Source organism: Lichenostomus cassidix, chromosome 3, assembly GCF_008360975.1.
Source record: "Lichenostomus cassidix isolate B80296 chromosome 3, HeHo_3.0, whole genome shotgun sequence".
Classification (NCBI taxonomy): domain Eukaryota; kingdom Metazoa; phylum Chordata; class Aves; order Passeriformes; family Meliphagidae; genus Lichenostomus; species Lichenostomus cassidix.
Genome location: NC_139483.1, coordinates 14,129,783 through 14,143,365, shown reverse-complemented (window position 1 = coordinate 14,143,365; position 13,583 = coordinate 14,129,783). Strand labels below are relative to the sequence as shown.

The window sequence follows — 13,583 nt, the reverse complement described above, 5'->3', positions numbered from 1 at the left end:
GTGGAAGTGTGGTTTCACATTACACATGACCCAAAGAAGTCACCCTGTTCACTGCCTGTTCCATTGGATCTCTCAGTGTATGGATGGCTTCAGGGTGTGCCCAGGTTCAGCTCGGTGTTGCAATACCCTCCCAAAATCCTTGTGTTGCGTTGTCAGGGCAGCAAACTGGAGGAGGACCTTGCTGGGAAGATGAAAGAGGGAAACTAACCCCCAGCAGATGAACTGAGTGAGGCATGAAGTGAAAGTGCTCACCTCAAGTCGCAGATAAACAGTGTAGAGCAGAGGTTTGCTGATCAGAGGAGTTCCTGCAGCTCCCTGGGGGCAACAGCCTAAAAACTATGAAAGGGAGGGGGAAAAAAATAGGCCAGTTGGGAAAGGTTGGGATGCTGGGGAAGGGGGTCTGGAGGTACAGGAATAGGATCAGGGTGTAAGTCTGTCATTGAGAAGATGGATAGAGCCAGTTGGGAGGATCCCCCCTCTTAGTACCTAGGTGGCTAAACCATCCTGCCAGCCACTGTGGCTGTTTATTTAAAAGTAAGCTTCTTGATTAAGTATCTTATAGACTGTGCTCAGTTTTAGCATGAAAAGATGACTATAACAAAGATTCAGGTTAAAAAAATAACTTTGAGAGATGTGGCAGCTCAGAGTTCTCAGTGAAAGACAGTGGCTTCCTCTGCAATTGTGGAGGTGCATGTCTTTGTCAGATGGGGCTCTCCCTGGCTTGATTTTTCTCTATTGATAGCAAGGTATTTCCTCTTCTCAGAAAACCCCTGTGACTTAAATAGAACCACAGACTTACATGCTTTGTAAGTCCTTTTCAGTCTGAGAAAGTCGTGGAGCATTCATCTATAAATTGGTATTATTGCCCCCTGTGGTGATGGCAGGAGGAGGCCAGCTGGCCACTGTGGGCTCACAGGAGCTTCTCCAGAAGGCTTGGGTTTCTGCTCTGATATTTAGCTCCCAGAAATCCTTTAGAAGGATCTTACTGTTCAGGTGTACAGCTGCCCCATCCTTCAGCCATATACATTTCCATTTCTGAAGCATCTGTTTTCCCCAGAAAATCTGGTGCTGTTGCATGCAGAGTTTTTAGCTGATCCGTCAGGTCAGTGAGTATGGAATTGTTTTTATTTTCCTATTTAAATTTCTTCTTTAAGTTGCCAGAACTAGCAGGCTCAAAAAATTAGGTTCTTCATTTAGTAAATCTGTGAAGAAACCTTTGAGGAGGAGCAAGAGGTGCTTTATCTTGCTGAAGTTTCAACATACCAAATTAAAAATCAAGAATGACTAGCACAGGGGTACTTATGTTGTTAGGTGCATCAAAAGTGCATTAATTAAGTTTTCAGATTTTGAAAAAGTGTGAATAATCCATCTTGTAGCTGGCCATTGAGCAAGATCTTTTTCCAGGGTGATATAAAGTTAAATGAGTATGTGTCTATATCTAAACAAAGGGAAAGGTGCTTTGGTTTCTTACCTAGAACACTGTTAAAGAAAAGATTGCTGATCAGTTTGCAGGTGCCTGGACAGATCTTTAAACTCACAGCTGTGTTTACCGAGTGTTAAAACGAGCTTTACAGCTTGTGGGGGACAAATGGGAATGGGGCTTTAGAGAAGGGGTTGTGGAGATGTTATCCCAACCTGCAAGATGGGTGCTTCCATAGTGTATAATGGGGGTTTCAGGACCATTTTCTCAACTTTAGGAGCATCCACAGTGGAACTGCCTGTGGATGTTGTGCATCAGCTGTGTAGTGGTGCGTGTTTACCTGCAGTCATTGCACTGTGCTGCAGCTTGGGGATATTAAATTGGAAAGGACTGTAACAGCCTGCCCGTGGAATTTCTAATTTGCCGTGTTTCTTTGTTGCAGGTGAATGGAAAAGGGTCGTTGTGGTGCGTTGACCCAAAATACAAACCTAATCTTGTCCAAGCACTGAAAAAACAGCCTTTTTCTTCAGCACTTGCATTTTATACTCCACCAGCGTCGCCACCCAGGTAGGTGAATGTCCTCATCCGAGCAGGACATGTGGTTGTGTTGATGTGCTGTTAGTTACCTACTGCCACCCGAGAGCAGAATTTGAGTGGGGCTTGGGTGAGACCAGCTGGGTGAGGCAGGGAGATGCCATGAGCTCAGGCTTCCCAGACAGCACATCTGGGGTGTGTCCAAGTCGCTTATTAACTGTGGCAGAGTTGAAAAGAAGAAGGTCAGGGGTGTGCTGGCTGCTTACTGGAGAGCACAGTTTCTCCAGGAGGGCAAGCAGTCCTGGGAACTGGAGCAAAATCCTTCAAGCACATTTTGTCAAGACTGTTCTAGGGTGGTGCCTGGTGCTGCTCTGTGGAGGAGGTGGGTGTCTTCTCCTGTAAGTCACTTGTCTGGATATGAAATGCATCCATTCTGTGCTGTTGTCAAAAACAATCAACTTTCCTACAGTCTGAAGTGCTTAGAGAGGCTACTCTGAGAGGGTTGTTTTTCTCCAAGGCTGTTTAAAAGCATTTTGCAGCAGGGATGGAAAAAACAACCTTTGCCATAAACGTACTCTGAGGTGGGGCACGCAAGACTTCTGAAACCAGGACTTCCTTACCAGCACAGTTTAAGATTAGGCAATAGATTTTGGAGAGTTTGAAGTCAACTTTGTGCATCCTGAGCAGAGGAAGAGGAGCAGCAGCTGGGTCAGCCTGTGGAGGCAGGAGGACAGAAAGCAGAGGAGCACGTTGGGTGAGCTCAGTTCTGAGGTAGGCATGTGGCTGGTTTGTCTGGTTCAGGAAGGAATTTGGGTGAGATAAGAGGTAATTAAGGTGTCTGTACATTGCCCCGTGCCTTAACCTTACTGCAAGGAGTTACCTTAACAAACAGGAGGAACTGGGATTGCTGGAGCAGGACGTAAGACTGATAACATAGAGCAGATGTTTCTCAGGGTTCAACAGGACACTGACCCTGGGAGTTGGCACTCCTGTGTAAGCCTTAGGGGCTGAAGGGTTTTCTGTGGGATGGGCTTGTCCAGTGGGTCTTGTAGCCCACAAGATAAAACCAGTGGTCTCTGATCTCTGTCCAACCTGGGGCCATCCTGGGTTGCCACGAGCCAGGCAGAATTATCCTGTTTTCCAGCTTTCTGTTGGAATTGGGAGCATTACTAAAATAACCCTGACGCATTTATGTATTAAGAAATAGTCAGATTGGAGAGTATGAGCTGACTGGTGGTATTGCTTGGGTTTATGGGAATAAAGATCATTGAAACGACTGTAAGTGGGCTCTGGAGGATAATGCTTTTACAGGCTTTAATGTCTCTGTGTAAGCATGTGGACTTCTGGGTTTGGGTACAACTCAGGTGAAGGTTTGGTCCTTGAGAGCTTTAATACTCTGTGTTAGTACAGCCAGACTGTAAAATGTAGGGAATAATGCAGATGGGAAGGGACCTCTGGATGTTGTCTGTCCTGCCAGAGGTGCAGAGAATCGAGACAGACTCAGCCTAGGGCAGGATGTTCAAAGCCTTGACCAGTTAAGCTTTTAAAATCTCCAGGGTCTCCAAGATTAGTTGAGCTGAAGTTGTGTTAAGTGTGGTTTACTTAGCTTGGATAAATGCACCATACTGGAATTAGGTGTGAGGAAGGAGACATTTCATCTGCATGCTTAAGTACTTTGGAAGATCAGCACTTTAATTTGAAGCTGTTGTTTTTGGTAACTTTTTTTTTTTCCTTTACTGAAGGACTAGTCACACTTGCCAACAATTACAAGGAAATCCTGGATCTAATGAAGCCACATGGCAAAATTCCCACTGACTTCAACACGGGAAGAGTTTTGCAGTGCTTGTATTTATGAGTACAAGAAAATAAGAAACAACATATTAAGACACTGCATTGCTCCCTAATGAAAGCTGTTTATTTTCCTTCAGTAATAAAAAACATTTATGTGACTTTCCATCACACACAGAAAAATATTTTTTTTCCCTTTCCGTGCTTGGATTTGATTTAAATTCTGGCCTAATTTTGGGGAAGGGCCCCCAAGGATCTTCCTTGTTGCAGAGAGAGAGGAAGCCCAGAGGTACAGCTGGAGAGAGGCTGGAAGTTCTGTCCAAATTTATCTACAGAGTGATCCTAGAATTCAGCTGCTACAGTCTCTGAATTTTTGTGTGGGGAGGCTGGTGTTCATGATTGTTTTACAGTGTGTTTGTGGGGAGTATGCCTATCATTCAGTGTGATTTTAAAATAAAATTTAAGCTGTTACTTTGAGCAGAAGCTTTCCAAAACTGTAATCTGTGTCTAGTGACACTGAAATTTGTATGATCATAGATGATTGGCATCCCTGATGCATTTTATTTCTGCACAGCTTGTTCAACAAGTCATTGTGAAGCCCTGGCTGCATTCTGGTTCTAGTGCCACACAAATTGCAGCCCTGAGGACAGCCACAGTCCTCATCTTGCAGACACCTTAGGCGTGGCTTGTCTCAGTCAATACCAGGCATTAATTTGCTCTTGGGGAGCTCTGTGAGGACATGATTTTTGAAGGAACTGGGCTTAGACAAAAGGATGAAGATGTTTAGCATCTCCTTGTACAATGGCTGGGTGGGCTGCAAAGCCAGCCATTTTGGGTTGGAACATTCCTTTCCTTTTATTTTCAATTTTTTTTTACCCATTTTTGCATATTGTCTCTTTGTGCTCCATCACTGCTACAAGAAAAGATACCAGACAGTGAACCCTAATTTTGCACATTTTCCCATTCAGCTGAGGTGTCTCTTACAGGTCAGGCTTGAAAATTCTGTCATCACCCTTCAGATTGTTCCAGCAGCACTATGAAAGATGCACATTGCTACATCTCATGCAATTTTAATAGTGTGTACTATTTTTGTTGTAGTTACATCTAACTGCCCATTAATATATTTATAATAAACTGAATTATTGGGGCTGGGTGTGTAGCAGGAAAAAAAATCAAAACGTGTGAAAGCTTTAACTAGCCCTTTATTTTGTGAGGGATTTAGGGGTACTTTGTCAGGTGCAAAGCTGGTCTGGTTATGAAAAACAACCCTAGATAGCATCACCAAAACAGTTGAGCTTCAGATAACTTTAAAATCAGCAGGTGTCTGGGTTTGGGTTTTTTTTTTCGTTTGTTTGTTTGGTGGGGGTTTTTTTGGGGTTTCTTTTGTTGTTGTTGTTTGGTTGCTTTTGGTTTTGTTTTGTTTGGTTTTTTTGTTCTTCAGGTTTTTGCCCATTACCTTTTGTTAATTGCACATCTGTTTGGAAAAGCAGATGGACACACCTGGTCCTTACCTGTCCTCTGAGCATGCCTGTATGACCTAATGTTTTGTTCACATGTAGGTTTTATGTACTAAAAAATACATATCTCCGTTTAAAATCCAGCCTTTAGGCAGGGGGTATTTCATATAGAAGGCAGTGACTTGCCAACAAGATTTTTGCTTAGTGTGTGTGTTTGGAGGTGTTTTTCAAGTGCTGCTGATGGCTTAAATAGTGCTACACAAACTCTGAACCAGTGCCAAGCCATCTACTGAGGGCAGCAGAAATCATTTGCCAACCTGTGGCCATAGAGTTGGTTTTATTTTTACCCTTCTGTGCTCATAATACTGTGTCTGCTTGACTTTGTACAAATCATTTGCCCTAATTAGGACTAGGCTTTGAGCTGTTGATTTTTTTTTTTTTTCAGTAGGTCATCATCCCCTCACTACCTGACTTCAGTCCTTCAGCAGAATCATGGCCGATCTCTCAAAGGTAAATTTTGAATTTTCCTTCACTCTTCTCCCCTAGTTTTGGCCACAAGCAGCTACTGCAGCCCAGCTGATGTTGTCTCTGTCCCTGCTCTGAAAGGTCTGCTAGATGATAAAAAAACCCAGATGTAGTGCAATGCCTGTGTATTATATTAGCTACTTGTGTGTTAATTTTAAATCCATAAGGTGAATTTCAAAGTGTAATTGGGGCCATCTTGTTCTGACAGCAAAGTATTCAGCACATGCATCACTCCCAAGTGTGACCTACTTAATGAACAGTTCAGTAGAAAATGAATCTGAAAGCTGCATATCTCTATGCAGGTTTTATTGGAGACCAAGAACTAAGAACCAAAGGCAGCAAATCTTAATGTATAGAACTTGTGGTACCAAGAGGGAGCTAGAAAGTGTGCTGGGGGTTGCAGCTTTTCTTTTAAAGAAGCCAGTTGAGCACAGCTCTTGCACCTCACTAATAAAGCTTAATGTATTGAAGGCTTATCCTAAGACAAAAGTAATCATAATTTTTTTATAGCCTGAAAGGTGAAACGTACTCAGTTTTAAAGGGTTGCATCTAACAATAAGTGAGCATGTGTTGTAGAGGAATGTTGTTAAAGCTCTTTCAAAAGGACAGTGAAAGGCTCTGCCCAAGTGGAACCTGAGCAGACACCCAACTCTGTTTTGCTGGCTCAGTAGGCTTAGGGGTGAGAAGGTTGCTTTTAGTTTTTGGCACAAACCAGCAGCTTTGGTTAGGCAGCAAAGCCAAGGCTTTTTAGAGCCCAAGCAGCTGCCTGGCCCACAGGTGATGAATACCATCCACCCAGGTAGAGGTTCTGTGGTGGCATCTGGGTGCCAGGGAAACATCCTTGGCTGGCTGGCTGCTGCAGGGCTGCTGGGTGTGGGATTCTCAAGGCTTGTTGGAGAACATGAGAAATGCCTCTCTTCCTAGTGATTTTGCTGGTGTGTCTTACGACAGATTTGCAGGTTGCCAGTCTGATGCTGCCTGTTCCAGTTAGCTATGCCAGAGGTGCCAAAATATTGAATATCTGGTGTCATTTATTTTCTGCGTGTGGGGGAGCCTGTTCTGCATTTCTCTGGCATTAGAAACAAGCCATTCATGTTCCTGGGGTCACATAGGGCAGTTCTTGTGCAGATGAACAGGATTCCCTCTGATAAGGTGCTTCCTCAGCCGTTCTGCTGGAGAAGTGTAAATTTGGGAAATACTGCTCTGTTGGGAAGAGGAATCACAAATGAAGCCAAAGACATTATCAGTGACACAGAGCACTGCTAAGAAGCCACTGCAGGAGTGTCTCCCCTCTTTCTTTGGGAGTATTAATGTACAGAAATACTCTTTGTGGGTAGTAATCCTGCATTGCATTAATGCCTCCGATTGCTGTCATTTTAACAAGGTGGTGCTTATATACCAACATCAGGTGATAAAATAAAATGTCTGTGATAGCAAGTAAGGAATGGGAATATTTCACTTTTTGATTACACTAGTAAAGTGTAGCAAAGTAATTCTTCATGCTTTATTTTTCTTTATCTTTTTGTCAGCTGGGTGCATATAACCTATGAATTCAGTGGCTCTATTTCTTCCAAAGAAAGCCATAGCAGAATGGAAAAAAAAATCACTTGAGTACAATGGGGTAGACCCTAAAGTATGCTGAGTTTAAAATGAAAGACATTGAAAACAAGGGGGGATGGTGTATATGTTTTAGAACCAGTGTTGGAAACAGCAGCTCAGTCCCCTTCCCATGTTGGTACAACATTCCCAAGGTTCTTCATGTTCTTCAAATTTCTCCTTGATCAGAGGTGAAGGTAGGGAGAATTGTCAAGATAAGGAAGCCATGCTGACAGCTCTGCAGTCCCCTTTCCAATACTATCCTCCCCTTAAATTCAGTAATATAGTTAATGCCTGTAATGTGGGGAAGAAAACAAATGCCATAAAAAATGACATTGCTGATGTTTTACTTTACCAGTTCCCCCCACAGTTCCAGTTCAGCAGAACTGAGAGCCTGTTCTGCTTGCTGCTGGTCCCTTCCAGCACATTGTCTTCCAGCCCTGTTCTCCACTCACTGCTCATACATATGTCATGCCTACCTACACCTCAGATGTGATCTTTGCTCTCAGACACTAAGGCTCTTGTGAGAACTCACTGTCTCTTTGCTCCTATTTTGCTTGGTTAGTCTGCCATACATATTTCTGTCCTGTGTAAGGAGTATTCATTACCCATTGCTGAAGTGAGCCAAAGAAGACCTTGGATTTCCTCTTCTTTAAAGGGCATGGGCATGTCCTGAAATGAGTGGGAAAGGTGTGCTTGTTTCTTTTCCCTTTCACCTTGTTCTGGTTAGAAATGTCACTCTTTGCCCTGTTATCCTCAAGGCGCCTTTCAGAAATGTAAGCAATCTACTCTGCAAAGGATGGCATTTTGCAGCAGTGCTTCTCACTGCAGCTGACAGTGCCACAGTTCACCTCAACCTTTCTCTACATGCCTATTTATTATTTAGATCTCCCTGCTCTCTAGATTGAGCAGTTCAGTGCCCTTTCCCCCCTCGTAGTCTCAATTTCTTCCATTTGACTTACTAGTGTGGAAAATTCTGCTGGAGGAGGGAGGTGTGCTGAATTAGTGCTGCATTAATGGGCACGGCTGTTCTCAGCCTTGCACATTCACTCAGCCAGGCTAGGGAGCTGCTGAGGTGCTTTGCTGTGCCATGTGTCTAATCTTTCCCTCCCAACTGGTACAAACAAAAGGCACTTGTTAAGTATAGCAACAGCATTGTCACATGAATGTCTAATTGTGTCACTGATTCTTGGCTTCGGTGAGTGCAACGTGAGAGTTCAGCCTTTGAATGTCATAGTTAAGGTATGAGGCTGATCTGGAATGGTATTGAGCTGTACAAGGGTCATGCTTTGTCTGAGTTTGTACATTCCCCCCACCCCTGCTTTTTGTTATAGGTCAGTGTAGGCAGGTATATATACAGATATATCTATATATTCTTTGTATGTTTTAGAGACCTCATCTTGTCAGGCTTACCTGAGTTCTAACATTTTGCTGCTTCTGCTTCACAGAATCTGATATTGATGCTGCTACTGCAATGATGCTGTTAAATACTTCCATTCAACAAGGGATGCTGGACTGTAAGCATAAGCCATTTTGCTCTTGTTTTTCTTCTCTGCTTAGTAGCTAAATACTTTCTCTATAAAATTTCAGGAAACAAGTATGGTCTAGTCTCCAAAGGGTAAGAGCAGTCAAGAAGTAATTCTGGTTTGAGTATTCTTTTAGCTAGCAATACAAGGGTTTGATTAGACACAACCTTCTTTTTCTTTTCCCAGTTAATTTTGATTCTTTTCTGCAAAGTTCTTTCCCTGCCCTCTCTGTGCTAGATGGTAAGAAGAGTTTCTTGGCTACTTCTCAGTTCCTCTAGCTCTTGGTTGCGATTAGCTGAAGACTGTGGTTGACAGTAAATTGGCACATTGTGACTTTAAATGCTGGCACTCCGCTTCCCCTGCAGCCAGCCAGGCAAAGTGTGCTCCTGGTGCAGGTGATCTCACTGGAGCATTTGCCTACTGACACATCTTGTTTTTCACAGGTGAGAAACCTCAGCCTCTGAAGACACCCAAGAAGAGGAGCTACGGCAGCGCCTTCAACGCTCCCAGCTCCATCAACCTGCAGGAAAACGATTCCACAGCCACCAACATCGATCCCAGCGAGGATCACAACTACAGTGCCAGCAGCATGGGCTCCCAGCGCTGTGCATCCAGGTCCAGTGTGTCTTCCCTGTCCTCCCTGGATGAGGTGTACGAGTTCATTTCCAAGAGCAGCCACGAGGGCAGCGACGGCAGCGAGGGATTTCACAGCGAGGTGGACACAGACGTGGACTATGAAGATGATCCTCTGGGAGACAGTGGCTATGCATCCCAACCTTGTGGAGATACCTCGAAGGAAAGTCAGCCCAGCAAGAAAGTACTGGAGGAGTTGTGTCAAGAAATCGATGAGGAGTTGAAGGAAGCAGCAGGGTCTCTGCTCCACCTTGCTGGCATCCAGACGTGCTTGAGTTCCTTAATAAGTACTGCAAAGACCCACTGTCACAAGCAAAGGAAAAAATAATATGTTTGTCAGTGTTGAATATATACATATATTTTTTTTAATTGTGGCAATACTCTTCTACTTTTGCCCTTCACAAGGGAGATCAAAGCCATAAGAGGACTCACTGCTTTTTTTTTAATTTTTGGCGCAAGCTATAATTTAGCCATTTATTTTTAAATCACCACCTAAAAAGAAAAGTAAAATATGTAATCTTCTCAAATTAGAAGATATGCATGACTTGTGCAAACCTGAAAGCATACTTCTTAATGATCACTTTTTCATTTTTTTTCTTTTCAATAGTTGACTTTTTTTTTTTAAAGATATATGTTTGCTCAGATGCACACTGTGGATCATATTTACATCTCTGCTGGCCCCATCTGCAGAGGTGAATTTTGTTCTGTCTAAGGGCTCTGACTTCCATGTAAAGGATTCAAATTCATTTTGCAATAAGAGAATCTCTTTATAGTTCCTAGACATCCTTCAGCCAAAAAATGTTTTGTGGTATGTTGAACTTTATCCCTATTTTTCTTTTAAAATCAGTGGTGATTGCTTACATCTTCCTGTAGATGATGCCTTTTTCTTTCTTTTTTTTAATTTTCTGTTGAGAAATGGGTAAGCAGTTCTGTTGGAGTGGGTTTTAACAGTACTGTACATACAAGGATGCCTTAAGTATGTTGCAGAATTGTATACAGCTATCCAAGGTCATCTTTCCTGTTGCTGAAAGGTAGCATGATGTGCCATAAACGTTCTCACCAATGTGAAGCTACTGCTTCCAGCAGGTGTTGGGCAAGCTGGGTAAAAATTAGGAGCAGAGCCACTTAAGAAACCAATGTCCACTGTTGAAAACAGTGCTGGATTCAGCCAAAAGTTAACCTTTCCCTAAGGGAGTATTTTCCTGGCTATTTGAATGCCTTTCTTAGACTAGTGTGGGTTTTTTGCCCCTTTTTTTTCTTTTTTTCTTCTTATTTGCCACTCTCTTCATGAATACTGTCCTAAACTGTCTACTTCCAATGCAAACACAGCCATGCTGCTGAAGGTCTGTTGCTCTGAGGGCTCATTCCAGTGCCTCTTGAAGACAACACTGGTGCTCCCACTGACTCAGTGGCTGTTGGATCAAGCCTGAAATATTCAAGGTTCTTGGTGTTTTGGAATTTAAAGCACAAACACTAGGAGAGGAAAAGAAAAGTTGGTGTTTTTTTGGGTTTTGGGTTTTGTTTTTTTTTCTTTTTCCAATTCAGTTTTAAGAATGATTTGGTTTATTTCTTGAAAGGGAAGGAAAATACTCTGCTTCATTCCTGCTTTGTGTGAGCACCTGTTAGCCTACACCTGTGACAGGGCAACGTGTGTGCAGACATGTGTGTGTCTTCTGGCTACCACAAGTGCTGCATTAGCCAGTTAGATCTGAAATTGGATGTGTTACTGGCGAGTAGTAGAGGTAAAACTCGCTGTTTAAAGGAAAATTAAGTACCAACAAAGTGGTTCTTAGGATTTCAGGAGGTGAAGATGTGAATGCTTGGTGGAACTGCTTTTTTTGCTCATGGGCTGCTTTTGAAGTCTCATGGAAAACTGTGAAGGGCAGAGCTTGTGTCAATGTGAGATGGAGGATTCAGATGCACAGAAATACTGTGAGCAGCCTGAGGTTTTGCTTGGTGCCATGATTCCAGTTTCATACTGTTGAAGAGGGGTGCTGCCTGGCTCCTGCTGAAGTGGTTGCAGCTTTCTGTAGCTTCCAGTGATCAAGGTCCAGGTATTCTGGAAGCTGTGGTCATAGTTGGCTCTGTGGTTTGGTTTGGTTCTGAATTACTTTTTGCCTCAGATAAAGCTTGAGAAGGTTAATACTTGCTGGGAGTGTGGCTGTGCTGCTGTTAACCCAGGAGCTGGTGACAATGACTTCAGTATATCTGAAGGATTGGGGTCGGGACGCTAACAACGCATTTAATCACCTTATGAAATGACCAGTGAAAACCAGTGACTAACCAGAAGTCAGCAGCAAAAGCTGCATCCCTCCTTACAGCTGTCAGCCTGGGAGAACTGGAATTGTGGAAGGGGGGAGCAGTGGCAGCCTTTCCCTGGGACACAGAGCGGGGCGGCAGGGCCGTGCTCTTCTGCTCTTCCTGCTTTGCTGTCTTCCCTCTCTGCTTCCAAAGGGGAAGGCAGATGAGCTGTGCCCCTGCCTGTCCCACCGTGGTGTCCCAGGTGGTGTCCCAACACCTCTCTTGGCAGTGGGAGAAGAGCTGCCCTTCCTTTCTCTTACATATCTGTTGGGTTCGGGTTTGTTTGCCACCTCAGTTAGAGACCCTGGTGTATATAGTATAAATGGAGTATAATTAAAAGTTATTTTGATTGTTGGGCTTTGGGTTTTTTTAGTGACATATGTAAAATGTTGATGCCAATGGTTGACTTGGATACATTTTGGCAAGAAAAGTATTAATGAACCACATTCAGTTCTTTAAATGCAGTGGAGAAGTGTATGAGACCTGTGTACATGGGGGGTTGCTCTGTTCAGGGTAAATCTGATGTGATTATAGTAAAAACTCATATTGGCTTTTTGGATTCCTGTCCTAAATTACTAATCTGCAGATGTCACATCAAATGTTTTCAAATCCAACTGTAAAATGGAAGTTGTGTGGTTTGCAACTTTTCATCAACCTGAAAAATACGAGCTTTAATTAAAGCGAAGTATACTCATACACATTGATAATGGTGTGGTCAAAATATTTATTGAAAAGAAAGGGTAGACTATTTTAAATGTTGCACCTGCTATTTTATCTTAAAGCACATTCTTCACACCTAACTGCCAGTGCCATTATCAAGTCTGTTTTATAAATGTACATTTCTTCAAACTAAAAAGTGCATAATTAAAAGTATTATGTTACTGCCATATAGTGATAAAAACATTTTATAATTGCCAATTCATTGTAACTATTATTTATTTAAAAGTGAATTGTAAGAATGCTTTCTGATCAAATGAACCAGAGTTGTTTTTAAACCATTCCCGTTAGCTTGTTTCTAATGTAGCATAAGCAGTGTCCTTGGGTTTGTTTAGAATAATTTTGCCAGTAGGTGACCAATTCTAACCCTTTTTCCTCTGGTTTAGTCCTTTACCTGTTTTAAAGACGATTTACGAAAGTTTAGTTTTTTGTATGCTAATCTCTGTTAATTAAAATGTTTATAAATTTTATTTTTACCAAAGAGATGCAATTCATTATGACAAAATATTGCAGAATAAACTTTGTTTTATAACATTTGTGACTTTTCTGCCCACATTTTTCATTCAGATGATCAAAGGGGCTTTTCTAAAATAAACAGCATTGCAAACAGAAAGCTCTGTGTTCTCTCTTTGTCTGCAGACCTTGCTCTGCTCTCGGATAGTGCTGAGTATTCCACCTTCCCATTTAAACTTCTTCTACAAGATTGGGTTAATGTGAAAAGCCAAATGTGTGATTCATTGTAGGTTGGTTAAGATGGTTGGGGAAGTCATGGGTAAAATACCTGTCAGTCCCTAGCAGGATTTGCTTACAATCACATTCATCCATAGTTGGCCCCTAATGGTTGAAGAGCATCTTAGTAAGACCAAGATTTCACCTTTAACCTGGAACCCGAGGAATGTTTTGACATCTTGGAAACTGCTGAAACACTCCTGCATAACTTTTGCCCTCCTGTGCAAAGCACTTGTTTAAACAGAAATAACTTGAATCTTTTTTGCTGATGAAACATCTGTGATTATTTGCTGTTCTGTGTCTATATTGCTGTGGCCAAGTTGCTTGGATGAGACTCAAAGATCAACAGCCTATTAC

General features: G+C 42.5%; 1 protein-coding gene across 6 annotated transcripts in view; it reads left to right on the top strand.

Moving 5' to 3' along the window:
• The window catches only part of FOXN2 (forkhead box N2), a 29,106-nt gene extending 15,996 nt beyond the window's left edge, over positions 1-13,110 (top strand). For 5 of the 6 annotated variants that reach the window (XM_085054589.1, XM_085054592.1, XM_085054593.1 and 2 more), the window contains 4 exons: positions 1,863-1,987; positions 5,645-5,709; positions 8,769-8,837; positions 9,290-13,110. In XM_085054589.1, the coding sequence (XP_084910715.1) occupies positions 1,863-1,987; positions 5,645-5,709; positions 8,769-8,837; positions 9,290-9,807 (777 nt within the window). In that variant the 3' untranslated portion in view covers positions 9,808-13,110. The remainder of the gene's footprint in view (positions 1-1,862; positions 1,988-5,644; positions 5,710-8,768; positions 8,838-9,289) is intronic. The other variant, XM_085054594.1, reaches the window with a different exon arrangement.
• The last annotated feature ends 473 nt before the right edge of the window (positions 13,111-13,583 follow it).